The sequence below is a fragment of the Vipera ursinii genome (genome assembly GCF_947247035.1).
Source record: "Vipera ursinii genome assembly, chromosome: 1".
Taxonomy (NCBI): Eukaryota; Metazoa; Chordata; class Lepidosauria; order Squamata; family Viperidae; genus Vipera; species Vipera ursinii.
The window spans coordinates 216,526,971-216,546,195 of NC_139512.1; the positions used below are offsets into that span (position 1 = coordinate 216,526,971).

General features: G+C 39.3%; 1 protein-coding gene across 1 annotated transcript in view; it reads right to left on the reverse strand.

Moving 5' to 3' along the window:
• GREB1 (growth regulating estrogen receptor binding 1) overlaps positions 1 to 19,225 on the reverse strand; it is a gene marked incomplete at both ends in the record, with an annotated part of 73,453 nt that overhangs the window by 20,411 nt on the left and 33,817 nt on the right. Inside the window, 14 exons of the mRNA XM_083363128.1 lie at positions 623 to 1,176; positions 2,936 to 3,025; positions 4,166 to 4,368; positions 5,426 to 5,541; positions 7,348 to 7,687; positions 8,740 to 8,876; positions 10,575 to 10,767; positions 12,011 to 12,191; positions 12,273 to 12,470; positions 12,649 to 12,774; positions 13,577 to 13,705; positions 15,496 to 15,846; positions 18,572 to 18,757; positions 18,892 to 19,032. Of these exons, the coding sequence (XP_083219254.1) occupies positions 623 to 1,176; positions 2,936 to 3,025; positions 4,166 to 4,368; positions 5,426 to 5,541; positions 7,348 to 7,687; positions 8,740 to 8,876; positions 10,575 to 10,767; positions 12,011 to 12,191; positions 12,273 to 12,470; positions 12,649 to 12,774; positions 13,577 to 13,705; positions 15,496 to 15,846; positions 18,572 to 18,757; positions 18,892 to 19,032 (2,945 nt within the window). The remainder of the gene's footprint in view (positions 1 to 622; positions 1,177 to 2,935; positions 3,026 to 4,165; positions 4,369 to 5,425; positions 5,542 to 7,347; positions 7,688 to 8,739; positions 8,877 to 10,574; positions 10,768 to 12,010; positions 12,192 to 12,272; positions 12,471 to 12,648; positions 12,775 to 13,576; positions 13,706 to 15,495; positions 15,847 to 18,571; positions 18,758 to 18,891; positions 19,033 to 19,225) is intronic.

The following is a 19,225-nucleotide window of genomic DNA, read 5'->3' on the forward strand; positions in this document are numbered from 1 at the left end:
GACAGAGTGAGCGCCTGTTACTTGTCCCAGCTTCTGCCAACCTAGCAGTTCAAAAGCACGTAAAAAATGCAAGTAGAAAAATAGGGACCACTCCGGTGGGAAGGTAACAGCGTTCCGTGCGCCTTTGGCGTCTAGTCATGCCGGCCACATGACCACAGAGGCATCCTCCGACAAGCGCTGGCTGTTCAGCTTTGAAACAGAGATGAGCACCGGCCCCTAGAGTCGGAAACGACTAGCACACATGTGCGGGGGAACCTTTACCTTTACCTTACCTCTGCCGAAGTGGTGGCTGAATCCCACCACTGATTAAAAAAAATAATCTCAAAACCCAAATCATATAACCATGAAATGCAGCAATCTTTCATAAATGAGAGCCAGCAAATGAAATGCAATCACTTGACCATGCGGGTGGTGCGGAAGACGTAACTTTGAGGACTGATCATAAGTAATTCTTTTTTTGTCTATCATAATTCAAAAGGTCATTAAACAATCGGAACTGTACTAAGTCGGGGACCACTTGTAGTTTTATCCTGCAAGACAATTGTTTTCTTAAAGTGAGAGGGTGAAAAGGAAATGATAAACAGAGGATATTAGGAGTAATTACTTTGGTCCCGTTACCTACCTGGGGTGGCCCATTCAGCAGCAGCCTCCTTGGGTGAAAAGTATCCATCCTCCCTTCATTCCGATTATTGTAGTCCATGTGGATTGGCTTGGGAACGGTCCACTGGCGATAATAGAGGGACTGCTCTGTGCAGGTCATCATTTTATTCATGAGAGGGCGAAAAGAGCTTGCCCACGTTACTGAATGATAAGGCAAGAGGGAGGAGGACTTGGGGAGGCCTGTGCTGTCTGCAGAGGTCACTATATCATACATCAGTTTGGGAAGGTAAACGATGGGAGGTTGCTGGGATGCTTTAGTCATGGAACACGGAGAGCCCTGCAGAGGCAAGGAACTATGGGTGGGGGCAGACGAGGCCAAGGAAGATGAGAAAGGAGAGGGTGACGATGAAGAGATGGAAGCCTGAGCAGCTATCGTGGTCTGTTTGGGCTCTTTCTCCACTTTAGGTCTTGGCTTTTCAGTGCTGCTCATACTCTCTTCATTATTGCTGCCTGACATCTGACGAGGGGACTTTTTTCCTACCTCCCCTGCAGATGCTTCACTGCAAAACGGTGTGCCTGTGGATAAAATCTATACTTTAGCAGTGCAATGGCAGCGATTAGTGCCAGTCCGTACTATCGTATTGCTCCCTTCCCCACACACATATAAGAAGGCCACCACAAATCATTCCTGGAGTACAATAAATTAAGCAGAAGTAGACAAGCAAGGCTGAGACCTTGAAATTGGCACTGCTAAATGGGGTGGAGTCATGATGAGAGATGAGGTTGAATTTGTTTGAAATATGTCTAGATTTCAGTTTATCACATTGCCAAAAGTATCTTAAAGTCTTGACAGTTGTTTCATATAAGCAAAAAAAAAAGCAGTTGCCTCAGCACAAATTCAACATGCAAACCTTGTTATACAATCCACAAACTCTTACCCTAATACATACAGTATATACCACTATATATAAACTCCTACTGGAGTTTAAAATAAACCATGGCTCTTTTATGTGTATGTATGCATGTACGTCTGTATGTATGTATACACATAAAAAAGCCATGGTTTATTTTAAATTCCAGTAGGAAGCCCTTGAGGAACAAATATTAAGGGTCACCTCCAGATCTTTCTTATAAGAAAGAGTATTTGTGTATTAGGATGATTAATCTATGTACCATCGCTTGTGAAATGTGAAACAAATGTTTATTTTTCTATGAGTACAGGGGCTGGGAAATTGGGGAAGCATTCTGACCAAATTTATATTTCTTCTCCACTCTCCAAATGATGACATATTTGTTTGTCTCTGTAGTTGTTTATTTTAGTTCTAGAAAACGTAATTAGACTTATTATGGCAATGAACACTACTGCAACACATTTAAAATGACAGGCAAAGTTTAAGTTTCTTCATGATGTATTATTTTAGACAAGAATTCTACTTATATAGTAGATTGAAATACTGCTATGTAATAAGATGTTAAAAATATGTTGTAATATTATCTTTTTCTTGTCGCACAAAAAAGTGCTGCTGCGTTTTGTCCAAACCAGTCCCTTAAGATTTTGGAGCCATATTATACGGTATGTTATATGGTAACATATGTTATTTTATTTTCCTCACTTCTAAGAGCATATAACGTTTTCTAATAATAACTGGCCGGTAGAAGGTAAAGAAAGGAATTCTGGGACAAAAAGATCATTTATTTCAGCATGAGATTTTACCTATGTGCGTGCTTAAGTCTCCACGCCCAAATACCTTTCCATGTTACAAATGACTAATTCCAACAAAATGAACTGCAAAACTCTTAACGGCACTGGTTGAAAATATTTTCCTATCAGAAATTGTAAAAAAATATACCTAATTCTATAAAGATAGGTTTTAAAAGTTTACATCAGGGGTGTCAAACTTGCTGCGTCACGTGACGTGCCACGATGTATCATGACTTTTTTTCCCTTGCCGGAGCTGGGGTGGGTGCGGCTTCCGCGTGACACATCCGGCCTAAGAGCCAGCAGTTTGACACCTCTGGTTTACATGGACGTTTTGCTGCTTTTTTCCTAAGAACAACAGTAGCATGAACTAAAACGCTAGTGCAATGTTTGACAACTCAGGAATTTTTAAGATATGTGGACTTCATCTCCCAAAATTCCTCAGCTCCTTATTCCTCCTAACACTCCTCCAGTTTCTCACATCCTTCTTCCTAATGTTGCTGCATTACTACATCTATCATCACTGCTGTCTGCTACCATGGTTGCGAGGCTGAGAAACACTGCTACGGAGGACAAGAGAGATATATAAATGGTTTCAAGAAATAAAATAACATTCCAACATGTGGGAAGTCTTACTTGATGCTTTTGAAGAGACAGAAGAATCGGCAGAATCGCAAGAGCCAGATCTCTCCCTATTCACAGGGCTACTTCTTTCGGAAGCTGAGCCTGCTTTGTAATTGAAGGGAAATCTTATTTAACATTTTTATAGACATAATCTGATCTAACTTAAAATACAAAGGGGGTGAAGAAATAGACTTTTATTTGATATCAGTGTTCCTCTCAGCGATTCCCTCAAAAATACATGATAAAATGATAGGTATTATATTTTTGTAGTTCTGATCAACGGGAGTTAGCCATGAACCATTTCCATATATACTTATATTACATAGGTACATATACTGTGCACACACAAACACACACACGCACACACAAATTAATTGGATAAGGTATGACTATGAAAATACTACCTGAAAAACTTTCTCACCCCAATGGTATTGGCCTGCCCCACCCATATCAGCAGAAGGGACATGGTGCATGCTCCGCTAGTTGAGGAATTCTAGCAGATGGGTTCCAGGACAGAGGCCCTTTCTGCCGTAACTCCCACCCTCCGGAACACTGAGCCCCTTGAGACCCACAACTCTCCCCCTTTTGTCCTTCTGTAAGAGCTTCAAAACCTGACTCGGCCAACAGGCCAGGGGGCCCAGTGGGGGTGTTCTACATTGGAGGGGGCTAGTGGAAGAAGACTCCACCTATACCCCATAATATTGTAGTTTCTGTAACTTTTTTAATTTATTTAATATTTAAATCTTCTAATGTTTGTACCTCTGGTTATATGTTTGCAAGCCTCCCAGAGTCTCTTGTTAGGCAGCATATAAATTTAATAATTGAATGAATGAATGAATGAATGAATGAATGAATGAATGAACCTCAACCATGTATCCCTGAATTGATTCCTTCCCCAAAGAGGACCTGCTTGTCTTTGGAACAGTGCCCATCACAGATTGTAATGCTTCCTGACCAAAGAAAAGGGAGGAGGAGGAGGAGGAGGAGGAGGAGGAGGAGGAGGAGGAGGAGGAGGAGGAGGAGGAATGTGCATTTAGCAAATCTTAAAGGGGAAATTTGGGGAAACAGTGACTGAAATTTATCAAGATTCATTGATTGGAAGGAACTTCTGCCCTTGTCAGCTCTTGATCCTATTCATAGAAAGCAGGTTTAACAAATAAAAATGGATTGTATTCAATACATTGGAAGACCACAGGTGGGGAAGATTGGTTTAATGCTGTGGTCCAAAGGATGTCCCTTTACCTTCCGTTACTATTTCTTCATCCTCATTATCAGTACTGCTCAGTTTCTCTGGGTCACTCTCCAAGACATCATTTGTGGTTCCTCCTTTCTCTACTGTACTTTCAGAATTGACAAAATAGGCTGCCAAGCCAAGCTCTTGCTCCAAAGCTGTTCTCACCAGGCACGAGGAGTTTATCAATCGTAGATCACAGTATCTCAAGGATCTTGGATAGGCAGATAGGAAAAGAATGAACAAAATCAACATGCCAGTAATATTAATGAAGAAATGCCACTTACCAACTATTCCTACCCGTTCTATTGTTAGTTTACAATAAACATTAATGGAGAATTGCATTTCAACTACTTTGTGGATATTGCAGTTCTGGGACTTAAAGTCCACACATCTTAAAAGTTGCTAAGGTTGCGAAATACTATTTATGCATTGCCTTTCCTTGATATATGATGTACAAGTGGGGCTTAATTTGTCCCAAAATTCAGCCTAGGATATATTATCTAGACCAAATCCCGAACGTGAAAGTTATCAAACCGATAGGTATCCCTGACCCAATGTACAGTGCACCTCTTTTGCTGGAAGGTAATATTTGTTTCTGGATAATATCAGGTTCCAGAAAGAAATGTACTGTTCCCAACATATTTTTTCCTAATAGGGATGTGCACATGTTTGGCCCAAAAAAGGAAAGATGTTTCAGATACAGCATGAGGCTACTTGCTGTACCTGTTAGAGACTACATAGGGCAAGCACACCTACATCAGATCTGAAGCACCAACCTGGTTCAGATCCCTATTTTCTAACTATTCAATGTTTGCCAAGGGCTGAGGAACACCCTTCCTTCCAACGATCCTACAGAGGGCTCCTGGTGATTTTGGATGCCATCAAGTATGGTACTCTGTTTGAATTATTTAACTGAACAGAGGCACTACAGTTCAATCCTTCTGCTCCTACGAGTAGAGTGGACTACTTTGTGCCAGTAAGCATGCTGAACACAACCAACAAAGCAAGTAAGGTTTTGGGCCTTGACTTCCAAAGAATTAAACATAAAGCAATGAAACGGTTTAGTGACATTCTAAAATTTACATCCAGCACTTAGAATGCAAGCAGAAGTTGTTAAAAGGGGGCTTTAAGATGCAGTAATTTTCATACTACTATTGCAAAAACAAGAAAAGATTGTCAATACAAGCTACTAGGCTTTATGTCATGATTGGGCTTTGTTTTTTTGTTTTTTTTTTTGGTTTTGGTTTATTTTTAATAACGCTCATTACCTTGGCAGGGATTCTCCTTGAGGATCCATTCCACTGAAAATCAAAATGCAAGGCAGACCCTCCAGTTCCAAATATGTCTGGGGCCTCCAATCAGCATCTTCAATTTTCTGCCAGTTCTGTCAGTCATATTTAAGACAACTAATTAGACTATATGCAGCCAATCAGCGGGGGGGGGGGAGTTAATCACTCCCTCTCAGCCCAACCCACCTCACTGTTGTGGGGAAAATAGGAGGAGGAAAGTATGTTTGCTGCCTTGAGTTACATATAAGTATAAAAATAAAAAAGGTGGGATTTAAATCAATCAATCAATCTCTGCTCCAGATCTCAGCTCAACTGAGGACATGTAGAATATTCTGGTCATGCTCCAGTCAATCAGCTTCGCCTTCATTTATAACACGGTGAAGAGAAAAAAGTAAAGCTGTGGCATACTTTACACAGTTGTTGAGGTCATCTGGAACATGGACTTAAATGTTGCTGATGTTATTACTATATTTTTTTTCATCCTATGGTAATAATAATGATTTTATTCTGTGTATACGTATGCATGTATATACAGGTAGTCCTTGACTTACAGTCAAATTGATCGCACACAAAATGTCCGTTGCTAAGCGAGACAGCTGTAAACTGAATTTTCGCCCATTTAAAAAACCTTTTTTTGTCACAGCCGTTAGGTGAATCACTGCAGATATTAACTTAACATCTGTGGTTCTCCAGTGAATCTGGCTTCCCCCGTTGACTTTTCCTGTCAGAAGGCTGCAAAAGGAGACCACATGACCCCGGGGACACTGCAACCGTCATAAATATGAGTCGGTTGCCAAGCATCTGAATTTTGATCACACGACCATGGGGGTGCTGCAATGGCCAGGTGAAAAATGGTCGTAAGTCGCTTCTTTCCAGTGCCATTGTAACTTCAAAGGGTCACTAAGGGAACTGTGGTAAGTCGAGGAATACCTGTACTTAATACTCCTGCCTCCTCTTTTCCCCCAAGCACAACCCTATGAGGTGGGTGAAGAAGAGAAAGAGCAACTGGCCCGAAGTCACCAGCCATTTTCATGCCTGAGGGAAGCCTAGATCTCAGCCATCTCCTGCTCCTGCTTTCTAGCCCAGCACATCATCCAGCTTCAGACCCGCCTGCAGTCAACCTCAGAGCTCAGGGGAAGCTGGCCAGGGAGTTAGCAGAAAGATCACCTAACTCACAAGGCTGTTCTAAATAAAACGACAGGAGTGCGTACAAGTAAATTCTAGAAAAATGCAGGTATAATTTGTAACCCTAGAACGAATGCAATATTAATTAAAATTATTTTTGTTAAATAATATGTTTAACTAATAACAATGGGATGCTACATTTGACTCAGTTTGCATGCGATCAAAAATCTCAACATGATTAAATTTAATTAAATTTTAATTCAAATGATTAACTTTTACACTGATTAAATAATTTCATTGGTGAAAGCCTGTTCATCCTAATTCAAATAAATAGAATCATCTTTCATGTAAAAAGGGAGATTGTGGATTATTGACATTAGAAGCAAAATGTCAAAGCCCTGGCAAATACCATCCTTTTTTCTTGGCAGAGTAAAGACAGACCTCAAATACCTTTCATACTCCTAGAAATTGGAGAGAAAGAACTGACGAGAATGAAAAGGGAGATTGAAAGTCTTTTCCCCTATCTTGTAGAACTATCATTATAAAAAACACAAAGAATCACTTGCAGTTATCACCCACTAAAATTTATACTTTTTAAAAGAAAGTGCTCTACTGTTTTCCCAAAAGTTGCCCTCTCCCATTTAAAGATGGCAACTACTGTCATGAATGCGATGTCTTAGCCAAATTTAATCCTAAATATTTTTTGTTCCTACAGACTATTTTAACCAGATGTTAGCTGCCCAGGCTATGGCAGCTGAAATTTCATCACAAGGTACCTTGAGTTGTTCCACAAAGTGCTTCCCTACGTTCATTCCAGAATTGGGATTCCCCAAGATGATTTCAAAGCGGCCTTCCAAAGCAAGCTTTTCCCTCACATGGCTGAGGCGTTCGTAAGCCACCGCGGCCAATGGCATGCAAGGTATCCTTAAGACCACCATCAGCCCATGTCCACTGGGACACTGCTGGGAAGAATTGATGAGGTTCTGCATGATCTCTAAAGTTTCAACCGTAGTGTAATTTTTCATCTGAGATAAGCCGCATACTGCCATCATGGCTGCAGAGTAGTGCTGGACAAGAACAAATGTCCTTATCACTGCACTATGCAGCCGAGGAAATCTGAAAGGAAACAAAAAGCAAGATGATCTTATGAGGATACTTTAGATACCTAAACCCTAGGTTTGCCAATGCCTTCTTCCAAAATATTTTTCAGTTCCCAGTCTAGGGAAAAGAGTGACTAAACCAGTCACCCAGCTGGCTACTAGGTCTCCTTAGGCCTTTAATACTACAGCAAATTGGCTCTCTTAAGTCCAGTGCTTTTTTTGTAAAAGAAAAAGGTGCCGGAACTCACACATGTCATACAACCCGCCTTGGCTACCCTACAAGGTTCCATCCAAAAAACGTGCCGGAACTCCATTCTGAGCTTTCTATGAGAAAAAAAGCCCTGCTTTTTAAGTCCAACCAAAAATACAGTCCAACAAAAAAACATGACTGATTAACATCAGTGGTGGGATTCAAATACGTGAACAACCGGTTCTCTGTGGGGGTGCCGCTTCCAGAAGTCTATTCTGGGCCTGGGCAAGAAAAAAATTAGCTACGATGCGAACTGGCTGAATCCTACCACTGATTAACATATATTTTTTGTGTGTGAGAGAGAGAGAGGGAGGGAGGGAGAGGGAGTGAATTATGAACACATATAGATATTCAAAGTTGCTCAGAATGGCCAGGAATAATGGGAGTTGGAAATGGCATTCTGTGTTTACATTATATTGTATCAACACCGCCACACACCCCCACACACACACCTATGTTTTTAGCCACACTTTGGAACTCTTTCTTTACATAGTTTTTTTTTTAAAAAACCACACAAAATCCTTAGGTTTAATCTCTTTCTCAAAAGTAAAATTATTTTTCCCACAATCTATGGATGTTGCTGAATTCTGTCAATTCCCATGGGAAACAAAGATCTGACAACAATGGAGGATGGAATTTTTCTGCAGTTATCATCACGATCCAGAGAGAAAATAATGGTTTTTGTATATTTGAGGGAAGCTTCAGGTATATGGAAATATGTAAATCTAAAAGAATATTATTCTTTTTTTTAAAAAAGCCAATAACAAAAACAAAAGGAACACTGCAGTTCCAAACTCTGCTTAATGCATTCACTCTACCTTTTCCCCAAAGCCATGACCATTGCTTCAAAAGAGCTGTCATAACGAAGCAATGGAAGACTGTGTCCGGAAAGTGTGGATTCAATGAATTCATGCAATCCATAGTACTTCTTGTTTTCATGATATAAGTCCATAACCTATAATAAATGAGATGGATTACAGTATTGAGTCATCTGTGATCCTTACTACCATAACTATTCAAGCAATTAGTTAATTGTTCAATAGCTTTAGAAACAAATGACCACATGAACATATATATATACTGTATATACTGTATATACTGTATATACTGTATATACTGTATATACTGTATATACTATATATATATATATATATATATATATATATATATATATATATATATATATTATATATATATATATATATATATATATATATATATATATATATATATATATATGTTTTCTGAGGTTTTCGCGGGTGCCTGTATGTGGATCCTTGGTTTTTCGGGTTTTTCCCCGCGTAGAATTAAAGGTGTAGGCGCAACGTTTCGACGGAATCCCATCCGTCATCATCAGGCTTCTGCTTCCTTCTCCCAGAACGTTGCGCCTACACCTTTAATTCTACGCGGGGAAAAACCCGAAAAACCAAGGATCCACATACAGGCACCAGCGAAAACCTCAGAAAACATATATATATATATATATATATATATATATATATATATATATATATATATATATATATATATATATATATATATATATATATATATATATATATATATATATATATATATATATATATCATACATACACACACATATAAACTTTTTAAGTTTGACTTTCACTATGTACTTCTTTGGTAAGATGAAAAGTCAAGACAAAAAGAAACAAGGCATAAAAGGATCTCTCAAGTAAATGTGTACAGCTCCATGTACCTGAAAACATTTGGGGATCATCTTCCAGAAGTTTTTCCAAAGGTGCAGCTGAATTGTAAATGTTAATATAATAAATGGAAAAGTGTATTAATATGTATTAGCAGTGACCATATTATTGGTATTCAATGAAATAAACTAATTGAATTGAATTTATTTCAAATCAAGCATAGAATATGTCTTTACCTCATCCATTTCACTTCTCCTGAAATAAAGGTGCCAATAAATAATGGAGTAAAAATGCAAAGTTCCCCAACCTTTCTGGCTTTGAGGACCGACGGGCATGGGGAGGGGATAGGAGCAGCAGGCGAGCACGCATGTGCGTGCAGCTCCAATTGCATGAGTGATGGGTGAGCACATCCACTGCTCACACAAATGGAGCATGCACGCCCACGCTCACCCACTGTTCATGCAAGTGGGGATGTGTGCACACTTGCACACCACTTCCACGACCCGGTTCCGAGGGCAAATCATCCTGTTACAAGTAAAGCATCCCTCCTCAAGGTCTTGAAGCAGCCATGGCCTCTGGAAGGCTCAGTGTAGTCACTTCAAGAGTTTTCCCAAATTGTTCGTACATGGATATGCACGCATAGACAACACTGTCATTGTGACTACTGGCAAACTGAAGCTTGCACATATGTGCAATGTGCCTGCATCATGTGCAATGACACTTTGGAAAAAGTTTTGAAGCCTCAACAGTTGTGGTTTGCTCACAAGAACTCACTTTGAACAGCTTTATTCTTAATGCTTTGCACAGCCCTGTTGCACACCTTTGATGCAAAAAAGTAAGGAAAATATGACAGAAGAATCTAAGAATGGATGGACCAAGAAGAAAATCTATTTTTTTAAACTGTCATGCGATCACTACAGACATACTAAATGTAAAAAAACAAAACAAAACAAAAAGCTCATGTTGATCCTAAAAGTATCTTCTTACATTGTTGTACAACGAAGGCCAGTGAATTTCATTGTAAGGGCTAACGCGGGTGTATTGGGTCTGCAATGCATAAGGAAAGGAAGTCACGTGAAGAGTGACAATATTGGGAGCTTCCTTCACCTCTCTACAATTCAGCAGTCTATCCACGAGTCCCACAGCTGGATCTGACTGAGGATACAGGCTATGAACTGCGCTGTAAAAAAGAGAATGTGCAGTCAAGAGTTGACACTATATTATGCAACACAGAGCAAATATAAATGATCTATGAACACAGAGTAAAATAGATGCATGTCCATCTGTTATTTAAGCATTTAAAATATAATATATCTATATATGTGATAAATCTATATCTATATCTATATCTATATCTATCTATCTATCTATCTATCTATCTATCTATCTATCTATCTATCTATATATAGGATAGGGACGCGGTGGCTCAGTGGGTTAGGACGCTGAGCTTGTCGATCGGAAGGTTGGCAGTTTGGCGGGTTGAATCCCGAGCACCGCGTAACAGAGTGAGCGCCTGTTACTCATCCCAGCTTCTGCCAACCTAGCAGTTCGAAAGCACGTAAAAATGCAAGTAGAAAAATAGGGACCACTACAGTGGGAAGGTAACAGCGTTCCATGCGCCTTTGGCGTCTAGTCATGCCGGCCACATGACCACGGAGACGTCCTCGGACAAGCGCTGGCTCTTCAGCTTTGAAACAGAGATGAGCACCGGCCCCTAGAGTCGGAAACGACTAGCACGCATGTGCGGGGGAACCTTTACCTTTACCTTATATATATAGGTATCTCTATCTATTCACACATACACATATACTTAAACACACACACACACACACACACAGGCAGGCAATGCTGGATAAGTCCAATTCAATATTCTGTACCCTATACAGGTAGTCCTTGATTTACGACCATAACTGGAACTAGAAATTCTGAAAAGGCAGTTAAATTTTACAATATTTTTGCCACAGTTATTAAGCAAATCACTGCAGTCGTTAAATGAATCAGGTGGTAGTTAAACAAATTCAGCTTCTCCACTGACTTTGGTTGCTAGAAGATGGCTGAGAAGATTGCAGATAGCGATCACATGATCTGAGGATGCTCCAACTGTCAAAATTACATGCAGGTTGCCAAGTGCTCAAATTCTGATCATGTGATCAGGCAATGCTGTGACAGATGTAAGGGTGGGGACTGATTGTAAATCACTGTTTTCCATGCCTTTGTAATTTTAAATGATTGCCAAATGAATATAAGTTGAGGGATACTTGTAGTAGATTATCAACTGCATCCAGCTGCTTCTAGGTGAGATAATACAAATAACAGTGCAGAAGGAATATTTATTGATATACTTAAGGAGCTTGCATAGCATAATAGTTCTCTACTGCTCAACAACAGCACTGTCATTCACTAAAAAGTGCAACTTTTCTTACCTTACAAGGTCCCGGTGAGCATGGTCATGGATGAGTACAAACAGGGTGTGTGGATTCTGCAAAGAGTTTTGCAAAAAAGCTTTAAACTTTAACTGGGCATCGGTGTCAAGCTTGACAACATATTGTTCCATCCTCTCTTTTGTAAGATGTTCCTTCTCCAAGCCAAGCTCTAATAAAACACCTAAAGAAAGACATTGTGTGTTAGCTAACTGAAATAAATTTGTGTTACGGTTCTTTTCAACCTATTGACACAAATCAGCACCTGAATGCCAGAGGTGGGAGAGGGTTTGCTGATATGTCACTTCTGAAGGAGGCACACAAATTAGGAAATCTACTTTCTCAAAAGAGCCCAAGTCAAGGTTTTGGGTGCTGGAATCTGCAATGGAGCAAACATGAGAGAGCAATTTCTGGGCCACAGTGAGCTGGAAAGGATGAATCTGGTGTCGCTCAAGGTTATAACCTAGTGGGGGGAAAGCAAAAAGATGGTGAGGAAAAAAATGTAATTCTTTATTTACTTAGATTCTTAAATTGTGAGGTGAACATTCAGTGTCAAGACTCTTGGAAAAAAGGGTAGGAAGGGGTACAAATACAGTATATAAAAAAGATATCTTTATTGGTTACATATACACCACACATACTTGTACACACAGCTGCTCCAGTTACTTCGAGGTTTGCTGGTTTATTTGCAGAAGCAGAGAGAGATGATGATATGTGGGCTCTATTTTCTTGATAATATTTATCCAACAAAACATCAAGGTCACCATCTAATGAAATAAAAATTATCTTAATATTTTGTGTTAAAGCTTTATGGATCTGTAATAGAGCTTCAGGAATAGCAAAGTTGCATTAAAGCTGTGGGATATTCATGAATATTCCAACTCTTGAGGAAGAAAGGCACTATAGATTACAATTATAGAATGGTGCTTCTGGGTATAATATTTGAAATTCAGATATTTATTTTAGGATGTTGCATGAAGAAAATCATTTAATTTTAATTTTTAATTTTAGGCTTTCAAATTGGTTCCAACAATAGGAAGGAAGGAAGGAAGGAAGGAAGGAAGGAAGGAAGGAAGGAAGGAAGGAAGGAAGGAAGGAAGGAAGGAAGGAAGGAATTTTAAAAGAAAACATACCCATTTAAGACAGACATTTAATCTGACAGACAACTTGGCATTTAATATAACAGGCTACTTGGCATTTAATCTAACACCTTGTAAATGGCAACTAAATATAAAGGGCTTTCAGGCTTTACTATCACCTGTCTATCAGCTGGCAAATAAATAATGCTATCTCATAGTAAGTAGAAGATTAATGTGAACTGGAAAAAACAATCCTAAGGAACACTTCCCACCACTGGCCTTAAATTTGCAATTCTTGGCAACTTGTATGTGCCACAATCCATTGCTATATTTTGTCTTGGCCAGTGTCCCTTGCAGCCAGCTAATGGGAAGTGTGAAAAAATGCCAGCTTATTAGTGCTCCAGTCTACTTTTGTTCTTAGTGTATTTGCTTTTTTACCATGAAAAAAAAAATCCACCTGCAAACACAGTGCAAAGGTCCCATGGCATACCTGGGCAGAGAGAATTGAAAAATGCTCCAAGAACTTCTCCTTTCCCAGTAACTAGCTCGTAACTGACTTCTTTCTGATATTCTGCTGGAGTGAGCATGCTCTCAGAGAGTATTCTTGCTTGATATTTCCCTAAAAGATAGAAAAAGGAAGACGAATCTCCGAATCACCATTCCACTAAATCAAAGTCGGGATTATTTTTCCCAGATCCAAGAGCATGAAATATCCTTCTATAGCCGGAAACCCCCCAGATCTAAGAATAACTTCCATATTCTCATGTGTAAGAATCAAAATTGTAGTCCAAAGCAATGGAGGGATACTAGTTTGGGGAATAAAAAAAACTAATAAAATGTGAAAAAAATGCAGGTGATAGGTAGATCTGGATATGGTTGATAACACAGGATAGCGATTACCTAGAAACCAGAAACATCCAAGGAGGAAAGGGAGAATATATTGTAAATAAATCTCTAGCTCTTTTTCTCACTAACATTTGGGTCAGCAGTGTCTATGTTGGTCAAGGCCCAAGAGTATTCAAAGCAAAAAAAAAAAAAAACAACCACCAAACCCTTTAGATCTGCAGTTTAATTTTGGAACAGTGCATTTACAAAACTATTTTACTTCATAGTGTTGCTCAGTTCCTGAACCAATTTTAATGCATCTAAAAATAAACCTAGGATCTAATTTCTGCAGAAAAGACTGTCTTCTTTAGTGAATCTAAAGAAATACCACTTATTTAGTCCTGTGTTGTAAAGGGTCATTTATTCATAAAATACTATGAATGCATCAAGAAGGTGACATGATAAATTTCTACCTTGAAAGAACGCCGATGTTCAGGTATGTGTGTAGCATGACCTTCTGGCCATGCTAATCTTACAAAGTGAATATGTGGTCAATAATTCATTTTATGACAAAGCCATCAAATAATATGTCACATTTTGAGATTTCACAACATGACAAATTATCCAAAAAAGAAATACCACCAAAGACGTTAATATGGTTCTTACAATAAAAAGCCAGTAGTTGATGTATTTTGCATCATGCATATGCTGAAAATCTACATTCTTTAGCTCTTCTGATACAAATCTTAGGACAGAGGTCTTTCGACTTGGCACTTTTATGTCTTGTCGACTTCAACTCCCAGAATTCCTCAGCCAGGCACGCTGGCTGAGGAATTCTGGGAGTTGAAGTCCACAAGACATAAAAGGGCCAAGTTTGAAGACCCCTGTCTTAGAACAACCGATTGTCTGCTAAGATGAAATGCTTCCAAGACCTTTTTATGGGAGAGCACCAATGCTTTTGGGGGTGGGGGAGAGATAAGCAAGGGAGAAATCTTGATGCAAGCACGTGATAATACAAGCCATGTCCATTTTCTCTGTATATTGTGACACTGCACATGCACCTAACGATAAGAGACAGAGCTTCAACCACAATGCATGCCCCACATCATTTGTGGAAAGTAGTAAGAGCCTGCAGATGCAGCTATAGGAGAACCTAAGAGATAAACAGAATATTCTTGTAGGGTTACACTTATCTAAAATAGAAAAAAATTGATATTGTGTGTAGATCTGCCTGTGTATCCATAACCAAGGTAATAGGGATGAAATCCCTCCACGGCTACTGTTCAAAGGTCATACCTATTTTTATCTAGATAAAGGACAAACACGGAAATTCAAGGCAAGAAGACAGAATGCAGTTGAGCTGGCTGCTAGCTGGATGAGAATGTAGATGAAGGCCTCTGATTGGAGAGGTTGCATGTAAAGTTAAAAAAGAAGAAGAAGAAGGGATGATAAAAGGAGCAATTTCTACCTTATTCATTGCCAAATAGGAAATACTGTAGGACAGAAGTAAACATTTCACTGGTCTCAGAAGGGAGAAAACAAACAAACACAGACAAAACGCCAGCATGTTTCATACTTGCTCACCTGTGACCACAATGCAAGAGTCTAGGGCTCTGTTTCTACAAGCACAGATGATCACCACATAGTTAGTCTTTGCCAGCTTTCCTTCGAGGAGCATCTTGAACATTTCTGAAAGCCCTTCAGCTAACGAATAGCTGCACTCAATGATGTGGACGCTGTCATTGCAGGAGCTGGCTGCCAGGCCTGCTAGCCATGGGAGCTGAGCTGAGGTGACTGGGGCAATGGGGCTAGGAATGTGAGGAAAAACTTGGGGAATGGCCTGCTGATACTGGCGGATTTCAGAGAGGTACATCTCCCGCCATGAACGCATGAAGATCTGTTCCAAATCCTCAATCAAAGGAACCTGGTCTGAAGCTAGGGAAACATCAGAAAAGCAACAAAACAAAACAAAAAAAGATGATGATGAACAGGAGTGATTGATCTGCTATTCCAAGCTACTCACTTCTCTTCTGGTATCATGGTTACACTAAACTCATTCCAAACAGCAGATTGCTACAGTTTTTACATATGATCAAAATACCGACAGTCTTATAATTACATCCAACATAGATGAATTAATGAGACACACAAATATTGTAAAAGAAAAAAATGCTCATGCAAAAGGCTAATGTCATAAAAAAATAAATTTATGTGCAGTATAAATGCATCACTGCATTTTTAATTTGAACATTTACCATTAGAGAGAACACTTCTTGTTTATCTCCAGAAGTTATGGGAGCAGTTATTTCAAGACTCACATTAGGCACTACAGGGAGTGCAGAATTATTAGGCAAGTTGTATTTTTGAGGATTAATTTTTATTATTGAACAACAACCATGTTCTCAATGAACCCAAAAAACTCATTAATATCAAAGCTGAATATTTTTGGAAGTAGTTTTTAGTTTGTTTTTAGTTATAGCTATTTTAGGGGGATATCTGTGTGTGCAGGTGACTATTACTGTGCATAATTATTAGGCAACTTAACAAAAAACAAATATATACCCATTTCAATTATTTATTTTTACCAGTGAAACCAATATAACATCTCAACATTCACAAATATACATTTCTGACATTCAAAAACATAACAAAAACAAATCAGTGACCAATATAGCCACCTTTCTTTGCAAGGACACTCAAAAGCCTGCCATCCATGGATTCTGTCAGTGTTTTGATCTGTTCACCATCAACATTGCGTGCAGCAGCAACCACAGCCTCCCAGACACTGTTCAGAGAGGTGTACTGTTTTCCCTCCTTGTAAATCTCACATTTGATGATGGACCACAGGTTCTCAATGGGGTTCAGATCAGGTGAACAAGGAGGCCATGTCATTAGATTTCCTTCTTTTATACCCTTTCTTGCCAGCCACGCTGTGGAGTACTTGGACGCGTGTGATGGAGCATTGTCCTGCATGAAAATCATGTTTTTCTTGAAGGATGCAGACTTCTTCCTGTACCACTGCTTGAAGAAGGTGTCTTCCAGAAACTGGCAGTAGGACTGGGAGTTGAGCTTGACTCCATCCTCAACCCGAAAAGGCCCCACAAGCTCATCTTTGATGATACCAGCCCAAACCAGTACTCCACCTCCACCTTGCTGGCGTCTGAGTCGGACTGGAGCTCTCTGCCCTTTACCAATCCAGCCACGGGCCCATCCATCTGGCCCATCAAGACTCACTCTCATTTCATCAGTCCATAAAACCTTAGAAAAATCAGTCTTGAGATATTTCTTGGCCCAGTCTTGACGTTTCAGCTTGTGTGTCTTGTTCAGTGGTGGTCGTCTTTCAGCCTTTCTTACCTTGGCCATGTCTCTGAGTATTGCACACCTTGTGCTTTTGGGCACTCCAGTGATGTTGCAGCTCTGAAATATGGCCAAACTGGTGGCAAGTGGCATCTTGGCAGCTTCACGCTTGACTTTTCTCAGTTCATGGGCAGTTATTTTGCGCCTTGGTTTCTCCACACGCTTCTTGCGACCCTGTTGACTATTTTGAATGAAACGCTTGATTGTTCAATGATCACGCTTCAGAAGCTTTGCAATTTTAAGAGTGCTGCATCCCTCTGCAAGATATCTCACTATTTTTGACTTTTCTGAGCCTGTCAAGTCCTTCTTTTGACCCATTTTGCCAAAGGAAAGGAAGTTGCCTAATAATTATGCACACCTGATACAGGGTGTTGATGTCATTAGACCACACCCCTTCTCATTACAGAGATGCACATCACCTAATATGCTTAATTGGTAGTAGGCTTTCGAGCCTATACAGCTTGGAGTAAGACAACATGCATAAAGAGGATGATGTGGTCAAAATACTCATTTGCCTAATAATTCTGCACTCCCTGTATTGGCATAAAAAGATTATTTTACCCTTACCATGAAATGATATTTATTACATAATGCACAATAAATGAAGCACACTTATTTGTGTACAAATTAGTTCACTATTAACACGTGAACTATGTAAATGGTCCTTCAAGCTGATGAAATAATTTGAGTTAGTTTTTCTCACATTCTCCCAGATTGAAGAAGCTTCTTGAGTGAGAAGCTAAATGTTTTCAAAGTAAAAAACCAAGAAAGTCCAGTTGCCTTTTGGAAAAAGCACCTATGGGACAACTAGTGGTGAGATTCAAATCGGTGAACAACCAGTTCTCTCTGTGGATGCCACTTCCAGAAGTCCATTCTGGGCTTGGGCAACAAAAAATTAGCTACCGGTTCTGCCGAAGTGGCGCGAACCAGCTGAATCCCACCACTGGGGACAACCATAATCTGGATGATTATCTCCATTGTCATATTTTCCCAGAATTTTCTTCTCTTAAGTAAGGAAATCCTACTAATTTTTTGCAATGTGAGATTAGAGTCCATAAATTACTTTTTCACAACACTTTAAACCAAAATATTAGATATGCAGTAGACAGGAAATCAAAGGAAATGATAAGGATTCAATCATTGTACATGCACAAGGTAGCTGTCACATTTATTGGGGCTACTCATTACATGTGCACCCCATTCAAATAATAAAAAAAAGGTTTCTATGCCAATCACTTTTTCATTAACAATTTGAACTGACAATTCTAAGAATGTCTGAAATATGTTGATTGAATAAACTCACCAAGCTGAACAAGGTAGTACACTGTTAACAAGAGCTGCATTTCCTCTGAAATTGGCTGTACAGTGGAGGCTCCATATTGTTCATAAGACCTAGACAGAGACTGTGCATTCTTATAACATGTACACAAAAGAGGGCTCACTATGACATCATTAAGGTTCCCACAAAGGTAAGGGAAGTTCCCATGCCCTGTTGAAGCAAAACATAACATAGTGGATCCCAAGTGTGCGATATAAAGAGGCATGAATGTGTTACAAGTTGTTTTTTTAAAAAACAACAACAACAACAGATATTGCATTGGTCTTTTCATATAATTGTTTTACCTTTTAATATGACGGGTTTTGCTTTATATATTTTGAGCAAATTTTCAGGAACTGAAACTGGCTCCCCAGAAGCCACTATTGGAGAAGATGCTGGTCCTACCAAAGTAGCATGAGGTAAACAGGAGAGCCCTCCTCCTCCATCTGAAAATCAGTTTAAACTTTGATTTAAAAGAATAGGCAAAAAAAAACCCAAAGCAAACCAGCAAGAAGAGGAAAGATAAAGTATTTTAATCTTTCCAGAATTCATGCACTAGAATCGTTTGGGAATATGCACTTCCCACACATATTGAGGATACAGAATTAAGGCTTTTGTCACCATCTTTGATGCTAGCAA